The sequence below is a fragment of the Pezoporus occidentalis genome, unplaced genomic scaffold (genome assembly GCF_034315485.1).
Source record: "Pezoporus occidentalis ecotype Australia unplaced genomic scaffold, CSIRO_AGI_Poc_V1 ctg33, whole genome shotgun sequence".
Classification (NCBI taxonomy): Eukaryota; Metazoa; Chordata; class Aves; order Psittaciformes; family Psittacidae; genus Pezoporus; species Pezoporus occidentalis.
In genome coordinates, this window is record NW_026915268.1 from 6,811,164 (window position 1) to 6,833,272 (window position 22,109).

General features: G+C 60.2%; 1 protein-coding gene across 4 annotated transcripts; it reads left to right on the top strand.

Moving 5' to 3' along the window:
• Nucleotides 1-1,948: 1,948 nt before the first annotated feature.
• ARAP3 (ArfGAP with RhoGAP domain, ankyrin repeat and PH domain 3) lies at nucleotides 1,949-22,056 on the top strand. Of its 4 annotated transcripts, none has more exons than XM_062629294.1 (34): nucleotides 1,950-2,148; nucleotides 3,854-4,942; nucleotides 5,559-5,605; nucleotides 5,875-5,948; nucleotides 6,163-6,233; nucleotides 10,200-10,469; nucleotides 10,703-10,772; nucleotides 11,512-11,632; nucleotides 11,853-12,040; nucleotides 12,706-12,812; nucleotides 12,917-13,116; nucleotides 13,243-13,328; nucleotides 13,486-13,668; nucleotides 13,914-14,052; nucleotides 14,361-14,492; nucleotides 14,564-14,717; nucleotides 14,825-14,927; nucleotides 15,152-15,350; nucleotides 15,440-15,503; nucleotides 15,804-15,967; nucleotides 16,098-16,310; nucleotides 16,447-16,552; nucleotides 16,976-17,123; nucleotides 17,304-17,372; nucleotides 17,632-17,706; nucleotides 17,817-17,931; nucleotides 18,058-18,186; nucleotides 18,345-18,478; nucleotides 18,610-18,692; nucleotides 18,908-18,943; nucleotides 19,651-19,714; nucleotides 19,798-19,935; nucleotides 20,189-20,227; nucleotides 20,858-22,056. In XM_062629294.1, exons 2-34 carry the CDS (start codon nucleotides 3,894-3,896, stop codon nucleotides 21,422-21,424), a joined length of 5,337 nt encoding a protein of 1,778 aa, XP_062485278.1. In that variant the 5' UTR covers nucleotides 1,950-2,148; nucleotides 3,854-3,893; the 3' UTR covers nucleotides 21,425-22,056. The 4 variants fall into 4 exon arrangements, with proteins under 4 accessions (XP_062485281.1, XP_062485278.1, XP_062485280.1 ...); XM_062629296.1 differs by having other exon boundaries at nucleotides 5,562-5,605; XM_062629295.1 differs by lacking the exon at nucleotides 1,950-2,148 and adding an exon at nucleotides 3,328-3,727.
• Nucleotides 22,057-22,109: the final 53 nt, after the last annotated feature.

A 22,109-nucleotide genomic window follows, 5' to 3' on the forward strand; every position in this document is an offset into this window, starting at 1 on the left:
ACAGCTTCTCTGGGCACCCTGTGCCAGCACCTCAGCATGCTTAGCTCATGCTTTGCATCTCCTGAGCTCATGGATGTGTCCTGGGCAGCTCTCACCCCCACCATCCACACCAGGACCCTGAGTTCCAGTGCTCTGCTGTGCCATGTTCTCCCCATGCCAGCCGTCTGGATCCATGGTGGTCCTGTGGCTGAAGGATGTCCCAGCTCCAGCTGGGCATTTCCTGTTGGTGCTGGGGCTCAGCAGAGGTGTTTGAGCAGTGGTTTCCCCCCTGCCAGGAGAAGGGAGCCCCAGTCCTGGCACTTTGGTGACTGTGGAGGGAGAAGGGATCAAGGGAGGTTTTCTGCACTGCACTGGCCTGTCAGCAGCCATCAGGATGTGGGCTGTGGGAGTGTGTGGTCACACTTGGCCACAGGATAGGACTGGGTCTTGCCACTCTGGGACTGTCCCACGGTGTCCCTTCCACCCTTGAGCATCTCCCTCCAAGCAGCCCATCTCTGCCTTCCTGGCACATGGCGTGAGCACAGCTCCACTCAGCAGGTTGTGAGGGCTCTATAGAGATGCCACAGTGTGCCAAAGAGAGGTGAGTTAGGATCTGGTCCCTCACTGGAGTGTGCTTTATTGGTGCTAATGCCCCAGCACAGCAGGATGGAAGTGATGGCACAAACCAGTGCCACCAGTGCTATCAGCACCCTTTGCTCTGCCCCTCCAGCTGCTCACACTGCAGACCACAGCAACCTTCCTGTGAGCATCAGGACTTTTTAGCCAGTTTGCTCTAAGGGGCAGAGGTAGGAGCCCAGCAGGATGACACAGTCTGCAGTGCAGGGCCAGAGGGTTCCTATACACCGTGTGGGTCCCAGTACACCCTGTCTCCACACCTCATCCGTAAGGGTGGTCCGTGAGGCCACTGATGCTATCCCCAGCCCCAGGGACACATCACCCATGGCTAGAGCAGCTGGTGGGGAAGGGGGAGGAAGGCAAAAGCCATGCCAGATTCATGCTTTCTGCTTCTGCTTTGTAGGAGAAAGCCTGTGATTAAAAGCTGCCTTTTCACTTCTAGTTGCACACACAGGGGCTTGTAAAGGTGGATGTCCCACAGCAGGGCCTCACGCAGCTCCTAGCCACTACAATGGTTTTTGGGGACATCGTTGGGGCAGGAAAGGACCAGTATGAGTTGGTTTAAGGGGTTGCCCAGGGAGCTGGAGCCTCACCATGAGAACCAGAGAAGGGCTGAAGGGTGCTGTGAGATACCTCAGACACACTGTGTGCAAGGCTGGGTAAGAGCAGAGCTGCACCAACTGCCAGCCCCACTGGGGCTCTTGCACAAAGCATTGCATTAAAAGGCAGCCAGGTCAGCCCGTGGTGAAAGCACAGGTTCCTTGCAAGAGAAAAACCCTCCCGCTGTCCCCCTGACACCCAGACCCTGGTGCCATCCTGTCTCTCAGCTCACTCCACTCTCATGATGGGGCAGCAGCAGTGACGGGTGGGTGCTGCAGCATCCCTAGAGCTCAAGGCAGGGGTCTGTAGTCCCAGCATTTCACCCAGCCAGCGCCAGCCCTCCCCTGTCCCCTCATAAACATGGACATTTCAACCTGTTTCTACCAATCTGGCAGCACCTGCACCCTGCCTTGTTCTGGGCCATGATGAGTATCTCCTCTGTGTGTAGCCAGAGGTGGGAGCAGCCAATAGAGCCTGATACACCTGAGAACGTCAAACGTCCTCAGCTGTGCAGCCTTTGGTGTGGGTGAAGGCTCCTCTATGGCAATGCAGGTGGGGAGCAGGACCTTCACTGGGAAGGTGAAAGGAGCATGAGGCGGTGAGCAGGGAGGATGCAGCCCCCAAAGGAGGCCAGAGCCTGGCTGAGGGGCAGGACACGGGGCAGCCAGGGGCAGGGTAATGCCGAGGAAGGGGCAGGACGGGGCAGGGATGGGGGCCGGAGGGTTGGGCTGTAGGAGGGACCGGCAGCGGGAGGCGGGCTGGGTGCCTCGAAGCCAGGCTGTGCCCGCAGCTGCTCCTGCGCGCGGTGCCTGCGGGCCGAGCCCTGTGCCCGGAGCACACCTTGGCATCACCCTGGAGCCCAGAGCAGGACGGAGCCCGCAGCGGCGCTGCCACCGGCCGGGGGAGGCTGCGGACCGCGCTGCGGGGCGAGAGGTGAGGGACAACCCCGGCCGTGGCAGGGGCGGATGGGGCAGACCTGGGACAGGGAGGGAAGGGCCCCGGCTGGGGCAGTTCGTGCCCGCTTCCAGCCCCCTGCACCGGATGGTCCTGCAGGGACAGCGACGGTGTCCACCTGCCTGTGCAGTGCCATTGCCCATGGGCACAGCGGGACGGCCTCAAAGAGCCACAGCCCAGCCAGTGCCCCAGGGCCTCGCATGGGCGGGGGGGGGGTCTTGGGAGCCAGGTCCTGGCAGGCGGCTGCCTGCTGACCCCCCCAAGGCAGGGCAGGCAGAGGGCAAAGCTGCCCACAGGTCCCTCAGGGCAATACAGGCACAGGAAAGGGGGAAATTGCCCCATTTCTGCTGGGTACAGCCCTTTAACCCTGTGGCAGTGATACCCAACCCACACCCTTACAGGCCATCACCCCCCATACCCCCCTGCCCAGGCCTTTGTATAGGTGCTACCTCAACAGGCTGCAGTGTCCCCATGCCTTGCTCTCCACCCATTGCTCCCCCAGCTTCTCAACCAGCTCCTGCCATGGCTGTCCCTACTCAATGCACTCTGGTGCTCAGCCACTTGCCCTATGGGGAGCCCTCCATGGAAACACACACATGGCTGGGCACATACATGTAAGCAGAGCCCTGCTCTTCACATGTGCTTGCTGACAGCATCCTGCTCATGTGCTCAGGGGCACCGCAGCCACCAGCAGCACATCAGCCCCATGGCACTGTTGTGCAGCCAGCAGCAGGGAGCAGGCAGATGCATGCACAGGGATCGTGCAGCAGGAATCCTGGCCTGGCTGTCCCTCGGCTCCTGTGGAGGGGGCAGGGGATGTGTGGGATCATGCAGGCAGCAGGAAGGAAGCCTGTGCTGAACAATAGGGGGAAATGGAGGAACTGGAAAAAGACCGAGTGGCAGCACAGTCAGCACAGATGGTTTAGTGCGAAGCAGCGTGATTCATGGGAAAAAGGCCCTCAGCGCTCAGCAGAGATCACGGCTCTGTCCCAGAGCTGTGCCAGCAAAGATCTGGGGATGGGGGTCCCTAACAGAGCGGGCCCGGCCGCTGTCAGTGTGCTGAGCCCCCAGCTGTGCCCCTCTGCCTCGAGCTGTGGGTGCTAGCAATGGGCTGAGGTGGGTGGGAGGCTTCCCCCCCCTCTGCCGTGAGTCACGCTGACCTCTCCCATGCCCTCGCCAGCAGCGACAGAGGGAGATTATGGTCTGTCCTTCCGGCTGCAGAGCCCTCCCCGCGCCGGCCGGCTCAGGAGCTCATCCCCTGGGAGGGGCCCGGCTGCTCCCCCCATTATCTGCCTCGGGCAGCCCCTCCGCCGGGGCACCCCTCTGGCTGCTCCCATCCTCCTCACACCCCGTCCCGTGCCTGGCAGAGCCCGGGATGTCCCCTCGCCGGGCAGCTGCGCACAAACCCGCTCCCCCGTGAGCCCCCGGCTGCTCCGTTCCTGCCTGGACTCGGGTCACGGCCTCGTCGACAAAGCCGGGCCAGGATCCGGCAGCTCCGGGGAGGGGCGAGAGGCTTGGGGCTGAGGAACAACAGGATGTGGGCTCCTGAAGCTGGGAGGTGAGCGACGACGGGGAGAGTGGTGAGGCAGGGGGAGCTTCGGGAGCTGCCCGTGCTCATACCCCCAGCTGAGCGCCCCTGTCCCCTCCTGCCGCCTGCTCATCCCCTTTCCCTCCTCTTCCACAGATGATGGGCTGAGCATCCGTCGCAGAGGCACCCCAGGGCCATGAGCTCTCCGTGCGGTCCTGACTCTGATATCGCAGACTGGCTGGCCACCATCCACTTGGAGAGGTACCGGGATGTCTTCAAGCAGCATGGGTACCATGTGGCCAGAGACACTGCCTCGCTGGACAGTGACCGCCTGCAGCAGCTCGGCATCACTGCCACTGGGCACCGCAAAAGGATCCTGAACTTGGTGCAGCAGACACGGGTGCTCAGTCAGTCCTGGAGAGGACCTGCAGCAGAAGACACCCATTTCCAAGCCGTTGAGGGCCTGGATGCCCCCCAGACCGGCAAGGATGCCATGAAAACAGAGCCAGGAGGAGCCACTGACGCCTTGGGGACACAGCAGCTTGTGGCAGTGCCCACCCAGGCATCACCTATAGACAAGGACCCTGCTCCTCCCCTCGTGAAGCCTGTTCCCAAGCCGAGGACGGTTTTCCCTCGCTCCAAGCCAGAGCAGGGCTCAGCGCCTGCACCGCCAGCACGCCCCACAGTGCCGGTGCACACACACAGAGACGGGGCCACTGCAGCCTTTGTGGTGCTGGAGGGGTTTGTGCCGGGGGAGAGCTCCACGGATCTGGAGAGCCCGGAGCCCCGGCCAGCGCAGCCGGCTGGGCCAGGGGCAGCCGTGGCCATGGGCATGGGGTTATCCCGGCTGCGGGTGCGGGACAGTGCTCGGGAGGGGACATGGTCCCCGCCAGCTCTGGATCATGGACAAACCCTGGAGGCATCAGAGAAATTCCCCCTGTCCGTCCCGTTTGTCCCACCACGGCACAGCCACAGGGTCCCAGCAGCGGAGACCAGCACTGGGGGTGTTCCAGAGGGTCATCCTGCATCCATCCCAGCCAGAAGAGATCCCTCGCCGTGCCCCAGACCAGCGCCGCAGCCTGCCTCAGCGCAGGGCAGGATGGAGATGGTGTCCAACGTCATCTATGAAGGACTCAAGCGTCTGTCAGCACCCGCTGAGGACTCAGGAGGGGAGGAGGGTCCCCAGGGCCAGGCTCAGCCCCTGGCTCTGTCCCCACAGGAGCCGACCCAGCCGGACAAGCCTGAGTAAGCAGATGCATTCCCTCCCCACAGTGAGTGGAGGGGGATGCAGAGCAGCCAGATCCAAGGATCCAGAGACCCCCTCCATTCTCAGGACCCCATTCCCAGCCTGGCCCTGCCTGCCTCCGGGTGCTGACAAGCCCCTTTCACCACCCTTTCCCATGCCTCCCCCAGGCTCTGCATGGAGCCAGCCCACAGGGCAGCTGGGATCCCTCTGAGATGACAGGGTGACCATGGGCCCCTGGATTGCTCCACTGCTTGGGGGGAGAAGCTGCTGCGCCCCCCAAGCAGCAGGGCTGGGGTCCCTGCCATGGTGAGGGGTGGCTGAGTGGGGGTCTGAGTCTGGCTTCTGCTGGGAGCAAGGTGGGAGATGATAGAGGGGGTGACCTGGGATGGGAAATGCCTGGCAGCCCCGGAAGCTACAGCATGGTGTTGGGAGGAGAAGGGAGCAAAGGAGGGCGCTAGGAGCAGGGAGGGGATGCTGCGCATCCTGGGGGACAAAGCTGGGTTCTGCCCCAGTCAGACGCAGCCTCAAGCCCATGTAAGCCAGACGGAAAAACACAATGGAGAAATCCCGCCCCATCCCAGCAGCAGCCACAATAACCCTTCTCCTGTTTTCCAGCAGTCCCGGATTGCCCCCTGTCCCGCAGAGACCCACCAGCACATCAGGTGAGAGCACCCAGGGTGCGCAGTGGGGACCTCCTAGTGTCCCCAAAAGGGGGGTGAGGGGGACACCCTCTGCCTTGTCCCCAGGTCCTGCCCTGTGCCCCTGTCTCGCTCAGGGACACATTTGGTTCACGTCTCTGTGGTGTTGTGGATGTTGGGGTTCACTGTGGTGGGCTCAGTGGGGGTTCCTCTCTGGGACTGTCAGTCCTGGCTGGTTGCTGCCCACAGCAGGCACTGCTGACTGCCTTTCCCTCCCATGTCTCTGCCCACAGAGGTCAGTGACCAGCTCGTCAGCCCCTACAGCGAGACCATCTTTGGGCACATAGCCCCATCATGGGAGCAGAAGGTGAGAGCACACAGTGGGGATGGTGGGTGGCCCCTGATGTCACTGCAGCCCATCAGCTGCTGGTGGTGACACAGAGGTGCCTGGCAGTGCTGAGCATCACTGGTGGGCTGCGGGTCACAAGTTAAGCCCCCTTGCAGTGGGCCAGGCTGGTTGAGGAGGTCTGGGGTGGGAGAAGGCAGAGAGGAGGGGAGATGTGACCAATCTCTCTTCCCAGGGTGCTGGCATCTCCTCGGATCAGAGCTGTGAGGCAGTGCCCGAGCTGGACCTGGAGCGAGAAGTGTGCAGGTAGGAATCACCTCCTCTTGGCTCAGGGGCTGGGATTTGCTTGCCAAGGGACAGGGACACCCCTGGGGATAGCCTGAGAGGCAATGGGGGCTTTTCCCCCACTGCAGAGCGGATCAGGATTGTCCGGGATCAGGTCAGCAGTCACAGGAAGAGCTGATGGGCTCAGAGATGAGAAAGGGTCATGCTGGTGGGTGGCCCTCGAGGGGTCAGTGCTTGCCAACAGACGCTGTGGAGCTGTTCCAGCGGTTCTGGGCACCTACACACCAGGCAGAGCCTGGATTTGGCTGCTGGGAGCAGGAAAACACCAGGGAGGACAGGGATCAGTCAGAAATGGGATGGCTCTGAGGACCAGATGAAGGAATGTGCAACCTCCAAAGGCTCCAGCATCATTTGATCAGCATTTGCCGATCTGTCACACACTGTGGTGGACAGTGATTGAGGGGCACTTTAAAATGCTTTTGAAATGTTCTTTCCATAGCTCCTGATACCATCTCAGAAAGAGGAAGGAAAGTTGCTCTTCCCATTTCGGATGGGGAGGGTTCCTTTTCCTGTGTTGCTCAGAGAGGAGGCCTGAGCTGCAGCTCTGTGTCCTTCAGCTCTGCCGTGGCTTTGTTGGCCAATGCATCCCCATGCCCCTGCCTCTCTGGTCCCAGCTCTGGTCGGTCCAGCTCTGGAAGTGTGATCCAGTGTCACAATCCCAACACAGGCCATGGGCTGGAATTGCAAATAGCTGGGAATAGGAGCTTTGGAAACAGAAATACTGACGTCTGCTGTGGAGCCACTAAACCAGAGCAGGGCTGGGTGCTTGTGGGTCACAGTTTCCATCCATCAGCTTCCAGGAAGCTGGGATGCAAAGCATCCTGAGGGCATCAGCTGAGTGCTTTCAGCCCTGGACACACCAGGGTCTTGCTGAGAAGAGACAAGATGTGACCATCAGCAGCATCAGAGGCAGCGATTGACAGGGTTTTCTCACAGCCTGAGCACTAAGGTTGGGGCACGGGGAGTTGAACAAGAGACACAAAAGTCTCTGAAGACCTTTTGCACTGTGCTTGTGAACCCTTTTGGTGGGCTGATCCAATGCTTTCCTCCCCACCAGTCCAACCATGATCCCCCTGGAACAGAGCTATGGGCTGTTTATGAGATACATTCTCTCACCCTCTTCTGGGACAGTTCCATCTGGACCACGCTGCTCCCTGGCTTGGAGTCTGAGCATTGAGGGTCAGTGTTAGAAATGAGCAGAGCTGCCTTTGCCAGCAGCAAGGTATCCTCAGCAAAGAGGAGGAGGAATGAGAAATTCCCCTTGCACCTGGGAGCTGCATCTCTGCAGGTCCAGCAGAGGCTGGAGCATAAGCTGGGATTCACCCACTCTGACACGGAGCACCTTCATCCAAGTTGGTGATGCTCAGCCCCATGAAATGATGGTGTGGAGGATAGCATCTGCCCTGCTTCAAACATCAGACTTGGCAGGAGAGAGATGGTGGCACAGCAATGCCAGTGCCACCCCATGGAGCTCATGGCACTGGGTCAGACGGCAGCTCTTTGTGGGGAAGATAGTGGACCTTACCCTGGTTTGCACCAAGACTCACGATGAGATGATTCTCAGGAAGATAGGTACCCACACTGCTGCTCCTCACACCTCAAGGCATCTTCCCTGTGGAAGAGAAACACTGGGAATGGTGTATGTGACAGCTTATTCCTTCTCTCCCTACCTATCTCAAGGTTGATTGTCTGGCCCATGACCCCCAACTGAAGTAACCAGATCCATCAGCAGCTCCTTGGTCCCCTCACCACCTGCAGATCCCTTTCCTCCATCACCCACCCTCCATCTCCCACATCCCCCATGTAAGCACTGACAGGCTGAGGCTGCCCCAACTCAGTGCACCTCAAGCATCACGTTCCAGGCTCAGCTGACCTGGAATTATGCTTTCCTTGCCCTGAGGACTCATTTGGCCCTAAGGTTGGTTTTCATTGCCCAGCACCAGTTGAAAGGGAGATAACTTGGCCTTAGCACACTTGCTTGGAGGTTTGGAGCTTTCCTCTATCAGCCCTGCCCTCAAGGGCAGAGCTGGGAGTTGGCCTGGATCTTGGTGTGCTCCTGGGATGCTGAGAGACCCCACTCCAGCTGGCCCATGAGCTTTGCTTGTCCCTGCCGGATGCTGCTTGTCCTCCAGCTCTTTGTGGCCTCAGTGGCTGTAAATCATGGCTCAGGAAGGGGCTGTCATGGAGTTTTCCTCTTCTTATCTTGCCCTGACCCATTGGGAGCATCTCTCTCCCACTTGGCTCTGACATCAAGGCTGATGTCCGCCTATGACGTGCAGAGTTCTCCAGCCACCCCACTCCCTGGGCAGCCCCTCCTGAAGGAGCTGGACACCAGGCTGGGACTGCAGCCAGATCCATCACCCTGCCAAGGCTGTTACACTAACTCAACAGCAGTGGTCATTGTGATCTGAGCCTCCAGCCACCCATGGCCATTTCTTGTCTTTCTGGAGCCACACAGGCCATTTTACCTCTCCAGCCCCACACACTACCCCAGAGCTGACCCCTAGCCTGGGTGGCTCCAGCCCAACATCCTCTCAGGCAGACTTCAGGTCTTGCTTTTGTCCCACATGGTTCAATAATGTCCCATGGCTTCATAAGGTGCTTATCCATGGCCAAAGCACAGGTCCATGCATTGCCTTTGTTCCTATGATGGCAATGCTCAAAACAGGGTGTTTTGAGAGTTTGCAATGAAGGAGTTTGCAGTCATTCTCCTGGTCCAAAAGCATTCCAGCACATGGTATGGTGCTGGAGGTGGTTTCTCACATTGAGTAACCCCCAGTGGGTTTCTCCTCTGTACATTTCTTCTTCTACAACATCCCATAGTGAGGATTCCCACAGATCAGCCACTTCTGCACCTTGCTCCTGCTGGCTTTATCTGCTGTCACCCAGCTCCTGTGGCTGGAGCAGAGGTGGCCAGGAGAGGCTTTTCTGCCCTTCTCATGCTGCTCATGACTTCAGGAACCTGCCCCATCACTAACCCTTTCCCCACCGGGGAAGTGAAGCCACCACTTGCTCAGGTGCTCCTCAGGCAGAAGCTGTGACAGGGCTTGGACCATCCTCGTTGCCTCTCTTGGAGTCTTTTCTTCGCCCTAGCATTGGATGCCAGCAGCGATCCAGTGGTAACGGTGCTCTGCTGCTGGTGCTGCCCAGGTGTCTCGGCTTCCATGGCTCTCTTGTTGCCCATCATCATTGCACCTGAGCAGCTCTGCTCTTTGCTCTGGGACTGTCAGACATTTCCCAGCACATTTCCTTTCCAGGGAAAGAGCCACGTCTGCCTGGGAGGGCTGAGGGGAAGGGGCAGGCTTAGCAGTTTATTTTTATAACTTCCTTTTATTGTTATGGCTGGATGGGCTCACCAGGCCTGCCTGGGGGTGCAGCACAGCTTCCCAACAACAGGAGATGGCTGCAGGAGCTCCACCGGCCCATCTCTCCATCCCAATCCTTTGCAGAACACAAGAGCAGGCAGGAAGGTGTCACAGCAGAAGGACATTCCCAGTGCCATGAACACTGGAGGGGTAGAGGGAGAAGGAAGCTGAAACCCCTGGTGAGGAGCTCTGGGGTGAATGGAGAGTAGGGAGCAGGAGGTGGGACTGGGCCTGGTTTGCTGCCTGTGAAGAGGGGCAGGAGGTGATGCCAGGGGTTTGGAGATGTGCAGTGGCCTGTGCAGTGTTACCACAGTGGGGAAGCCCATTTTGCCAGGTAGCCCCAGCCTTGCCACCATGTAGGACTGGCTGAGCCTCAGGCTGCTGGTGGCTATGGGGGTCATGAACACTAAGCCCTTGTCCCACCCTGCTCATGGAGGTACAACCACCACATCATGGGGTGCCCTGAGGAGCTCCGGATGGGGACAGGAGCAGTGTGAGACATCCCAATGGGATGGCATTAAGCTGCCATAGGCCGGCTCCCTCGTAGCCCTGTTTCCTACAGGACGAGCAGTGACTGCAGCAGTGAGGGAAGGAGTGAGGACGAGGAGACCCGGTCCCGGCTCATTGACCGCATCATCCAGCATGACACGGAGGGATACTCCACTGTGGAGGCACCGCGGGCCGAGGGCACCCCGTTCGTCCTGCCTGCACATCTCTACCCGGATGAGGTCCTGGACGACCTCACCATCTCCCCTTACGCCAGCTTCACGTCGCTGTCCGAGCCCCGGCCCACCATGCTCAGGGGATGGCTGGACAAGCTCTCCCCACAGGGGTACGTGCCCACCCATGGGACAGTCCCCATAGGTAAAGCCCCCTTGGACAAGGCTGGTGAGGTTGGCACACTGGTCACCGTGCCGGACCTCCCCACAGAAGGAACCTTTTGGGTACCACTGCACCGGTCTCTGTGCAGCCATTCTCAGGGGAACAGGGGTCAGTGAGCAGATGAGGGGTCCCTGGGGGGATCATCTCCTTCCCAACAGCCTAATTTTTCTGCCATCCCAACAGGAACTATGTCTTCCAGAGGCGCTATGTCCGTTTCGACGGGAAGAACCTGATGTACTTCAGCAGTGAGAAGGTACCAGGGGACAGGATGTGGGCAAGGCAGGGAGGCTGCACTCAGAGCAAGGTGCCTTGACACCACGTGAGCTGCCATGTCCCCTTTGCCTCCTGCTGCCCTGCAAGGAGCCAGCACTCCTTTACCATCACCAGGGCAGAACAGCCGTGGTGGGGCTCTGAACGCAGCCTGGTGCTATAGGAAGCCCGGGGTAGCAAGGGTCCCTCTGCCAACAGGGAGCAGCAACGGGGGCCATTCTGGCTCCCAAGCACTGGGGTAGACCACAAATGGGGGATCTCTGGGTGCCACCATGGACCCATCCCTGCCTGAATCCTCATCTCCTTGTGGCCCAGGCTCTTTGAGGCAGCACCCAGCGGAGTACCTAGGGATGTGCTGCACAGAGCAGCTTTTCTTGCTGTGGGTACTGCACTGTGGGTTAGGTGCATGTGATGAAACAACCCTTTCCTGTCCCACATCCTCCCGTGGGTGCATGGCCCCATTTAGGCCTGATGTGGGCTGTTGGTGGCTGCCATGCCACATGGGGTGACAGACACTGCTTCTGTGGCCCCACATCAGCGGCACCCATGCAGAAACAGGTACTGTGCATGGCCCACAGCTGCAGGAGCTTGCAGGCATCCCTGTCACATCTCCTTACCCCTATGGTAACGGCACCACAGGGGCAGGTGCTGGGGTGGGTGGGTTATGGAGGTGTCCCACAGGAAGGGCAAAGGGGGATAACCCTGCTTGGGGCTCATTCCAGGAGCCCTACCCCAAGGGGGTGATCCCGCTGTCCGTGATCGAGATGGCTCGCTGCACCAAGGACAACAAGTTCCAAGTCATCACCAGCCACCGGATCTTTGTCTTCCGTGCTGAGAATGAGGGTAAGCAAAGACCCTCACCAGGGACCACCGGTCCCTAAGGAACCTTCCCTGCCTCCATCCTCCAGCCAGAGCATCCCGGGGGCAGCTCTCACCCCATCCCCAAGCCATCCAGCCACGATGATCAAGGGGACCTGTCCCCTGCCATGTCCGCTGGGTGCTCTGCTCTATGCCAGGGCTGTTGGGAAGGGCTCAGACCTGCTCCCTCATGCCTGGTCCCCAGCCCTGAGGAATGAGTGGTGCTCCACGCTGCAGAAGAAGGTGACGGAGCAGCGCCTGGTGGGGTCCCGGCCCCGGCCCGCCAACACTGCCCACTGCCAGAAGTCAGGAACCCTGGAGCTGAAGGGACAGAAGTCCAAGGTGTTTGCAACCCTGAGCCTGCCTGAGATGTGGCTGTACAAGAGTGAGCAGGTTGGTGGCTGGACCAGACACCGCAGGGGGCTGAACAGGATGAGGGCAATGGAGGGGTGGAGGGATTTTAGCTAGGGCTGGTGCCAAAGGGAGAGCAGAGAGGAGTAAGACAGGTAGGAGAAAGGGAATGACAGAGCAGGAAGCGAGAGATGCTGCACACAGAAGTAGCAGGGGCTTGGGCTTGGAGATGCAGGTACCAGGAATGGACCCCCCCTTCCAATCTTCTCACTGTGACCTGCTTCCTCCAGGGTTCCCCTCCTCCTGCTTGCTGAGCTTTCTCAGCACCCCTGTTTCTTTCCCAGTCACTTCAGTTTGCAGACATGCATTGAGCATCATCGAGTGTCTGTGGTTTCTGCTCAAGTTGATACTTTATGAGTGTGCCTGACCCCAAAACTGAGCCACTTGAGTGCCCTGATTTCAGGGGCTGCGTGCCTTTCATTTTAAGGTATCACGTACTTGCAGGATGCTTTATGTCAGCCCTCATGAGGTACCTGAGAGATGTGACCTGGTACCAGGTCTGCTTGTCCAGGCGAAGCAGGGATAGAGTGCTGGGGGTGCTGGATGCAGCAACCTGGCTCCAGCCCCAGCATCACAGGCGTCTGGGTGGTGCATCCACTGCAGCCATGGCGCTGCAGAGCCAACACCAGTGTCACTCTGAACTGCAGTTCTTCAAAATGGGCATTGGCATCTGTGTGATCGAGATGCGCGGCTCCACCATTCGAGAAGCCAAGAACCGCAGCTTCGAGCTCATCACCCCCTCCAAAATATTCAGGTATCCCAGTTATCCAGTGGGATGAGGTGGGGGGAGCAAGCAGACGCTGGACCCGGGTGCTGGTTGCTCCAGGCCCCTGACTTTTGTCTGTGCTGGTGTCATAGCTTTGTGGCGGAGTCAGAGCGAGAGAAGCGGGAGTGGATGGAGGCCCTGCAGGAGGCCATAGCTGAGATGCTCTATGACTACGAGGTGGCAGAGAAGATCTGGTCCAACAAAGCCAACAAACACTGTGCGGACTGCTGGGCTCCGAGCCCCGACTGGGCATCCATCAACCTGTGCGTGGTCATCTGCAAGCAGTGTGCAGGCCAGTACATCTCCCATGGGGGGTCCCATGGGTGTGGGTCGGGGGTGCTGGCTGGGGTATGGGCGCGACTCGGGTACCACTTCCCCTGGTGGGACCAGGGAGTGCTCACTCTCTTGCTCCCCACAGGGCAGCACCGCAGTCTGGGCTCCAACATCTCCAAAGTGCAAAGCCTGAAGCTTGACACCAGCGTCTGGTCCAATGAAATCGTACAGGTAGAGGCACTTAGGGCAGGATGCTGGGGCTGGCACAGCAGGCTCAGGGCCCAGGCTGCTTCTCCAGGCAGGGCAGCAGCCCCACGGTCTCCCTCGGGATGCAGGGATGCTGCTCCTCCTGCCTGACCCTCGCCATGACCTCAGGACTCTCCTGCAGCTCTTTATCATGCTGGGAAATGACAGAGCCAACCGGTTTTGGGCCGCTCGCCTCCCCGCCGCTGAGGCCCTGCACCCAGACGCCAGCGCCGAGCAGAGACGGGACTTCATCACCCGCAAGTACCGAGAGGGACGGTACCGCCTGCCCCATCCCCACTACACCACGCAGGAGGACGTGCTCCAGGTAGGAGCGGGGAGCCTCAGGATGCAGGGAGGATACTGGGCTGCTGGGAACCAACCCAGGGCTCCATCCACAGATACCAACACCTCCTGCTTGGCTGTGTCTGCCCACACCCTTGTGCCAGGCAGCTCTGGGGGCTCGGGGGGGAGGTTGTACCCCACTTTACCTGCCTTCAAGCACCCCCAGCAGCAGGCTGGGGGTCTCTGTGTGCCAGGACATGGTCCCTACAGGCACTTGTCCCATCCCAGGCACTGTGCACTGCAGTGACAGGACCAGCTCTGCTCAAGACCATCCTGCAGTTCTTCTCATCCACGGAGGCTGGGCTGGCGGCTGACCCTGCGGGCTGCGAGGTGACGCCAGAGAGGAAAAGGCTCAGGAACCATGCAGGTACGAGGAAACCCAAGCCCCATCTGTCTATGATATCGGGGGTTTCCCCCTATCCACTGCCCCCCGCAGCATGCCCCAAGGCTGGGGACAAGCAGGACATTAGATGCTGTGGCTCACCAGGTGACACCCCTGCCCCCTCTTTTGCAATGGGGCAAGGCAGTGGGTTCTTTTGGAGCCCCCATTCAGGGAGCCCCATGCCTGGCACACCCGCTTACCCACACCTGCGTGAGTGGGGTCTCCCTGCCCCTCCAGCACCCACGCCTTGGTGGGTGCCTGCTCCCGCCCGCTATCAACATCACTCCCCACAGGGACCCCGCGCGCACAGGAACCGGGTCCGGAGGGTGTCTACAATGAGATCACGCAGCCAGTGGCACACAGTGGGTACCTGTACCGGGCAACAGCCCCACACAAGCTCCCGGGCACCAAGAAGAGCAAAGAGGGTAAGTGTGGGGAGCACAGGAGAGCAGCCAGGGAGTGTGCACCCCGGTGCCACTGAGCCCTGGTCCCACAGACTTCCAGCGCACGTGGTGCTCCCTGGAGAGAGCCCTGCTCTTCTTCGAGACAGAGAAATGCACGGAGCCCCTGGGCCACATCGAGAGCGGGGACCTCCTCTCCATGGGCGTGAGCAGAGCTCAGGCAGTCACCAGCCCTGGCCCCACTGAAAGGTACCCCCAGCAGTGCCCCCACTGCATGCCCATGGATGGGCATTGCTCCTGCTTGGAGCAGGTTTAGGGTATGGGGCTGCCCTGATGGGCTGCTTCATCCTCTGCAGGTTCCGCTTCACCCTCGAGCTCTTCCTCACTGGGGAGAAAGTGCAGCAGCTGGGAACCGATGGGCCTGAGACACTGCAAGCATGGGCCAGCGCCATCGGCAAGGTGAGCCAGCCCCAACCCCAGTGCCATGCCAGTGGTGAGTCCCTGCGTTCTGTCCCTGCCTCCCCATTGTGCTCCCTACACTCTTCATCCTCTGTGTCAAGCACCCTCCTTCCCTTTGCAGGGGCTCCCATCCTCCCCAGCAACCTGCCCCCATCCTCACGGGGGTCTGCTCTCGGGTGCTGAGCCCTGTCCTTACCCAGCTCACCTCTGGCTCCCTCCTGCAGTGGTTCACCCCCGTGAGCTGTCACTGCCTACTGGGCTACGAGTTCCAGCGCGTGGGCCAGCTGCGCTACAAGTGCATGCTCAACCCCGAGCGGTGGCAGCAGGCCTTCTTCATCCTGCAGAAAGCCCACCTCTTCATCTGCCCCGCTGAGGACGATGGGGCTGAGGACAGCATCAACCTGCGGCGGCTGCAGGAGCTCAGTGAGTGCTGTGCTGCAGCCCGGGACAAGGCACCATAGGGCGGGTGGCCACACACGGCTCTGACCCCTCCACTTCTCACCTCAATGCAGGTCTGGTTCCCCCCACGGAGACTCCAGAGAAAAAGGAGCTGCTGATCCTGGTGGAGATGGGAAGGTGAGGCCTGGCTGTGGGAATGATGGAGAATGAGACAAGCAACTTCAGCAGGCTGCCCAGGATAAAGGCACTCATCCATGGGTTGATGCTGGTCCCAAGCCCATGGTGGGGATGCTACTGGGACAGCAGCGCTGTGGCTAAGGGGCGTACAGAGGTCACCCCAGCCCAGGGTCTCACTGGCATAGGGTGTCCCCTGGCTCAGCCTGGCTGTGCATTTCTCCCTGTGCATAAGGGCAGGAGGGGGTAACCTGCCACCCCTGGCAACCTTCATTCCCTCTTTTCTGCCCTTGTTGTTCTCAGGACATTTTACCTGCAGGGCTTGTCGCGGGCGGACTCGGCAGCGTGGTACAGTGACATCCAGGCATCGGCAGGGGGCCGGGGCAACGCGCTGCGGGACCAGCAGCTGAGCCGGGCAGACATCCCCATCATTGTGGATAGCTGCATCGCCTTCATCACGCAGTACGGTGAGCCCGGCATGGGGACCACAGCTACAGCATCCACCAACACACACGGGGTGGCCAACGGGGCCAGGCAGCCCCATTAGGGATTCTCTGGGCAGGATAGGGCCCCTATGACCCCATATCCCTGTCCCAGGGCTGCGGCATGAGGGGATTTACCGCAAGAATGGAGCCAAGTCCCGGATCAAGGTACTGATGGAGGAGTTCCGGCGGGATGCCCGCAATGTCAAGCTGCGCATCAGTGACAACTTCATTGAGGATGTCACGGATGTGCTGAAAAGGTTCTTCCGAGAGCTGGAAGATCCTGTCTTCACCCTGGAGCTGCACCCACAGTGGAAGGAGGCTGCAGGTACATCCTCCTACCACGCTGGGCTGCCTGCCAGGGACCCAAGGGTCAATGTCCCTCAGGGCAGGGTCCTGGTACCCTGTCAGCTCTGGACCCGCTGGGTTCACCATTAAGCCATGACCTGTTTGCCTCACTGCAGGAATACCCTCGAAGCCCCAGCGCCTGGAGCGGTACAAGGAGCTCATTCAGCGCCTGCCTCGCCTCAACCACAAGACCCTGGCTGCGCTCATCGGGCACCTCTACCGGTCAGTGGGACACGTCCCTGCAGGGTCCCCTGGTCCAGCCGGGGTAACCAAGGCCAGCCAGAAGTGTGGGATCACTCCATTGCGCAGGGAATGCTGGCTGCCATCCCAGGGAGACAGGAAGAGCCCAGTGCCCATGCCCTGCTTCATCACCCCTCCAGCTGCTGGGGCGTGATGAAGCATGATGCTCTGGGACACCTCAGATGTTCCCAAAGTCATCCTGCAGCAAGGGGAGTGACAGGAGCTTTAGGAGTAAAGGACACCCCCCTGTAGGGTGTAAACTTCACCCAGTGCCCCAAAAAAGAGGGAAACCAAATTCCACAGCTGGTTTTTCAGGAGAGTCTGTAGAAGGCAGAGGAGGATGTCTGGGGCTGAAACCCCATCCAATGTGCGACCAGCCCCTCACCTCTGTCCTCCTTGTCCCAGGGTGCAGAAATGTGCAGACCTCAACCAGATGAGCACCAAGAACCTGTCACTTCTCTTCGCACCCAGCCTCTTCCAAACCGATGGCAAAGGGGAGCACGAAGTCAAGGTGATGGAAGACCTCATTGACAACTATGTCAGCATCTTCAATGTAAGCTCCCTGCAGGTCCTTGCCAGGCCCCTGCATGATGGCTCTGTCTCTCTCCCCCTTTATCCCTCCATTCTGCCCACCCCTGCCTTGCCCTGCACCCCTCCATCCTGGCAATGTGTCCTCACTCCACATTGACTCCATGTGTCTCCCTTCTCACCCTGTGCATCCTTCCTCTGGCAGATTGATGAGGACCAGGTATCCCAGATGGATCTGGAGAACAGTCTGATCACCACCTGGAAGGACACTCAGGTACTGGGGATGTGCTTGCCAGTGCACATCATGTCAGGGACCCCTAGGCTGGTGGGACTTCCAGGTTCCTACTGTCCCACACCAGATATATGGGGAAGGACCTTCACCCACTTGTGTCCCCTTCACCCATCACCTTGAGGCTCCTGCCCAGGTGATAAGCACCCCCAGCTCCCTGGGCCACCATCCCCAGCCCCATAGAGAGGGGCTATGCACAGCACCCACACCAGCACAGCACCGATGCCACCCTCTCTTCCCGCAGCTCTCACAGGCAGGGGACCTCATCATCGAGGTTTACCTGGAGCAGAAGCTGCCCGACTGCTGCGTGACCCTGAAGGTGAGTCCCAAAGGAGACCGTGCTGCGGGATGCAGGGAGGGATGCAGGCACAACCTGTCCCTGGGACCCATCCTGCCACCACCTGCAGCTCCCCATGTGTCCGGCCCCAGGTGTCCCCCACGATGACAGCAGAGGAGCTCACCAACCACGTGCTGGAGATGCGCAACGTGGCAGCCAGCCTGGACGTCTGGCTGACCTTCGAGGCCCTGGAGAACGGCGAGCTGGGTGAGTGTGGTGGGATGGCACAGGGGGATGCTCTCGGCAAGGCAGGGCTGGTGAGGAGAGGTGTGGGGTAAGGGGGGCAGCTTGCTGCTGGTGACGGAAGGGGACACAGTGTCTGTGCCTCCCCAGAGCGGCCCCTGCACCCCAAGGAGAAGGTGCTGGAGCAAGCTTTGCAGTGGTGCAAGCTCCCGGAGCCCAGTGCCGCATACCTGCTGGTGAAGAAGGTCCCCATTGGTGAGGGCAGCTGCCTCTTCACAGGTAAGGCAGTCACAAAGGGTCCCAGCCTTAAAGGGTGTCCCCAGGGGGGACAGCTCTGCCTGAGCTTCCCCTTGCCCTGGCCGCCACCCTGCAGCCATCAGGGGCACATCCCGGAGACCACAGTGGGACCCTGACCCCTGTCTCCCCAAACTGGGCAGGAGTCAAGCGCGAGACCCCCAAGTGTGGGCTGCTGAAGTGCCGTGAGGAGCCCCCCAAGCTGCTGGGGAACAAGTTTCAGGAGCGCTACTTTGTCATCCGGGATCGGAGGCTGCTGCTGCTCAAGGAGAAGAGGGTACCCAGGGGATGCTCAGGGAGGAGAGGCAGGGAGGGGAGCCTGGGGACAGCAATGGCACAGTGGTGGCTGTCCTCCTGACAGGGTGGCTGGCACCAAGCTGGGCTGACCCCATGGATCTCCTTCTCCAGAGTGCCAAACCAGAGCGTGAGTGGCCCCTGGATGCAGCCAAGGTTTACATGGGCATTAGGAAGAAGCTGAAGCCACCAGCCCAGTAAGTGGGACCTTCCCTGGAGCATGCATCCCTCTGTTCCTTGGTCACCCACATGCGAACCCAGGCACTGGGAGCATGCCAAGCTCCAATGGGACCCAAACCCACAACAAGCTTGAATCCATGGGGGAGCTCAGCCCCCTGATACTGCCCACAGACCTTGGGCTGTGTCTGAGCTCAGTGGTGTCTCCTCACAGCCCATCTCTTCCTTTGCCCAGGTGGGGTTTCACACTGACCCTGGACAAGCAGCAGCTGTGAGTATCTGTCCCTGCCACTCTGGGGCTGGGGGTGTTGAGATCAGTCCCCAGTTTCAGTGGCAGTGGCACAGCCAGGGGCAGTGCTATGGGGCCCGGGGGTCAGGGCAGAGCTGGTGCCTGGCTGGGGCACTCAAGGGACAGAGTGGCAGGGCCATACGCACCCTGGCACAAGGTGGGAGCCAGGCTCTAGGGGCAATCTCTGTACCACACACTTCTCCTACATCCCCATCCACACCAGCACCCCTGGTAGATGCATGTCCAAGCACCCACAACAGGCTCCAGAGGGACCTGCCCACCCTGCTCAGGTCTGCATGCCACCTGCATGGCTGTGCTGCCTGCCAGCATCCACTCGGCTCAGCTCTGTGTCCCCATCACCCAACACCTGCACTAAGCTGGGCTCCCTGCACTGGCTTCCCTAGCACCACCAGGTGCCTGGGCACATCCCCGCATCCTGCTGATCCCCTCCCCATTCCTCTGACACTGCTGATGCTAGGACAGGTACATGGGGCTGAGATGTTCTGCTAAGGGCAGCACGGGCAGATGAGCTGAGGAGCCCAACAAGCTCTCGCTTTGCCCTGAAGCATGATTTGGGTTTCAGAGGTGTAGCTGTGCCTGACAGCCCCATGTTCACATGCAGGGTGACAAGGGGACATGGGCCCCGCTGGCCCTGCTCCTTAGCAGCCTCTCCACTGACTCCTCTGCAGGTACCTGGTGTGCTCGGGGCAGGCTGAGCTGTGGGACTGGACCACCAGCATCCTCAAGGCTCAGGTGGGTGCAGAGCGGCTGCGCTGTGGCAGGAGGGGGGTGTCAGGGCAGCCCAGCATGACCCCGCTCCCTGTCCTTGTGCACAGCACGATGACCTGCGCCCCGTGATCCTGCGCCGGCGCTCCTCCTCTGACCTCGCCAAGCAGAAGTTCGGCACCATGCCGCTGGTGCCGCTGCACGGGGACAGCACCGATGCCACCATGCTCTCTGCCAACCAGACCCTGGTAAAGCCCCACAGCTGCCCCTGCCCACAGGGGCTTCTGCACCCACCCAGCTCCATGCACCCATCCCAGCTCCATGCGCCCACCCCAGGGCCCCAGAGGCAGGTGCATGCACGGGTCCCTGATGGATGCTTCGGGTGGGTGTCCCTGTGCTTGGTGCTCATGTGCACAGCAGCTCCCTGCTGCCTGCCCAGGCATCCACAACCCTGATCCATGCTATCTTGTGCTTACCTCTGCCCATCTCTTCTGTTTCCAGCGCCGCCTGCACACGAGAAGGACTTTGTCCATGTTCTTTGTAAGTACCAGCACACATTGAATGCATCCATTGCTGGCTTTGAACTTTGCTGGCAATGGGATGTCACCATACTTGAGACATGCCCAGGCCATCTGCCCACACTGTGTGGCAGAGGACAGGGTGCCCATTACTCCAGGTGTCCCACACCTAGGGATGGGGGTCCCTGCATGGTCCTGGTGTGTGCAAGCAAGACCACAACAGACCAGCCCAGCTCCCACAGCCTCTCCCATTGCCCAGAAACGATCAACATAAGAAATGTGAGGAAACAAGTTTAAGTCCTCCTCACCATCAAGTTATTTGCATGGGGGCCACCTGACTGGACCCCACCTCACCTGGCTCTGTGCTCTACATAAGCACCCATCTTCCCTTCCCACCCCAGACCACATCTGCCAAGGGTTGCAGGGCTGCTGCTACAGCCTGGTGGTGAGGACCATGCCTCAGCAGGCACCAAAATGCTCACCCTCCATCAGCAATAGGGAAGAAAGGGCAACAGTGCCTGAGCCAAGAGAGCTGATGGATAATGGGTCCACGGCAGGGATTGCAGGGAGGGCAAGCTGAGGGGGGATGGAGGGGTACACTGCTGAGCGGTATGGACAGTGCCCCTCACCGTGACATCCTGCCCTCCTGTAGCCCATGAAGGTTCACCAGGACTCCCTGGAGGAGCAGCAGGAGAAGGAGGCAGATGCTGATCCTGTCTACGAGGAGGTGGGCAACTTCCCCGAGCTGGCTGCGCTGGAGCTGGGGCAGGGGCTGCTGGCAGACCTGTCTGCTGTGCCCCCCATGGACAGGTCCAAGAAGCCATCCCTGTTCCCTGAGCATCCCCCCGCCACAGCGCTGCGCTCCTCGCTGCCCGCCAGCCCGGCCCAGAGGGTGGCAGGTCCCTCTGTCACCAAAGCCCTGTCCCTGGAGAGGGGCTTGAACCTGGAGAGTGATAGAGCTCCAGCTCGGGGGCTCAGAGCCACCAAAACAGCCTCTCTGGAGAGGAACATGGAGCCTTCCCTGGCACTGGGCAGGGACTGGGAGCAGGCAGCCACGCCAGGGAGCAGTCCCAGTGCAGACGCCACCGTGGAGATGCCCAGGAAGAGGAGCGTTCAGCCTCCTTCACCCATCAACGACAAACTCATCCAGGAGCTCAGCAGCGTCATCCTCAGGAAGAATGAGGGCCAGTCGCCGGGGCCAGGCCAGCCGGTGACGTGACTCACTGTGCCAAAGGGGTGGCCACCGACCTGGGGGTCAAATAGTGCCCAGCAGCAGCGACAATGGGTACCCCACACTCCTACAGCATGGAGCACGCACCCTCCTCCTCCTCCTCACCTGGGAGTGGGGACCAGTGGGGACCCGGGGACTAGTGGGAACCAGAGGACTAGTGGGGACAAGGATGCTGAGCCATGGTACCCCCTCTTGGGAAGGCTGGGGATGCTGCCCCATGTGCTCTCCCTCCTGGGTGGCATATCTGTCACTGGGCCCAGCACCACGGGAAGCAAGTAAAAGGGAAAATAAAAGCAGAAACATGGAGCCTGCATGTTTCAGCAGCATCCACAGTGTCAGGCACAGGGCACATGGGGCCTGCTGGCATGGGGGAACACAGCGTGATGTCCCCTCTCCAGCATTTGGCCCATGGGACATGTCAGGACACCCAAGCCACCCCCCAGTTCTTCTTGCCTCTAGCATGGCATATTTGTGGGGGGAGAAGGGTCATCAATGGGAGCAGGGCTGGCCATGTGTGCCTGGAGCACGGTCCTGGTGATGGAGGACAGCTCCTGCTCAGCCAGGGTATTTATACCTCTTCCTTCCAGCAGCAGGGAGAAATAAAGGTTTATTTGTACTCTAGAGGGTTTGGTCACTACAGGAGGAGCAATGAGGGATGCTGGCATCCATTAGA

What these genes read in the sequence shown, in the direction of transcription:
- ARAP3 (XM_062629294.1), top strand. Translation starts at nt 3,894, where the DNA reads ATGAGCTCTCCGTGCGGTCCTGACTCTGATATCGCAGACTGGCTGGCC. An exon ending in ACCCCCTCCAAAATATTCAG is followed by an intron (nt 12,813 to 12,916) that starts GTATCCCAGTTA and finishes CTGGTGTCATAG; the next exon opens with CTTTGTGGCGGAGTCAGAGC. An exon ending in CGCAGGAGGACGTGCTCCAG is followed by an intron (nt 13,669 to 13,913) that starts GTAGGAGCGGGG and finishes GTCCCATCCCAG; the next exon opens with GCACTGTGCACTGCAGTGAC.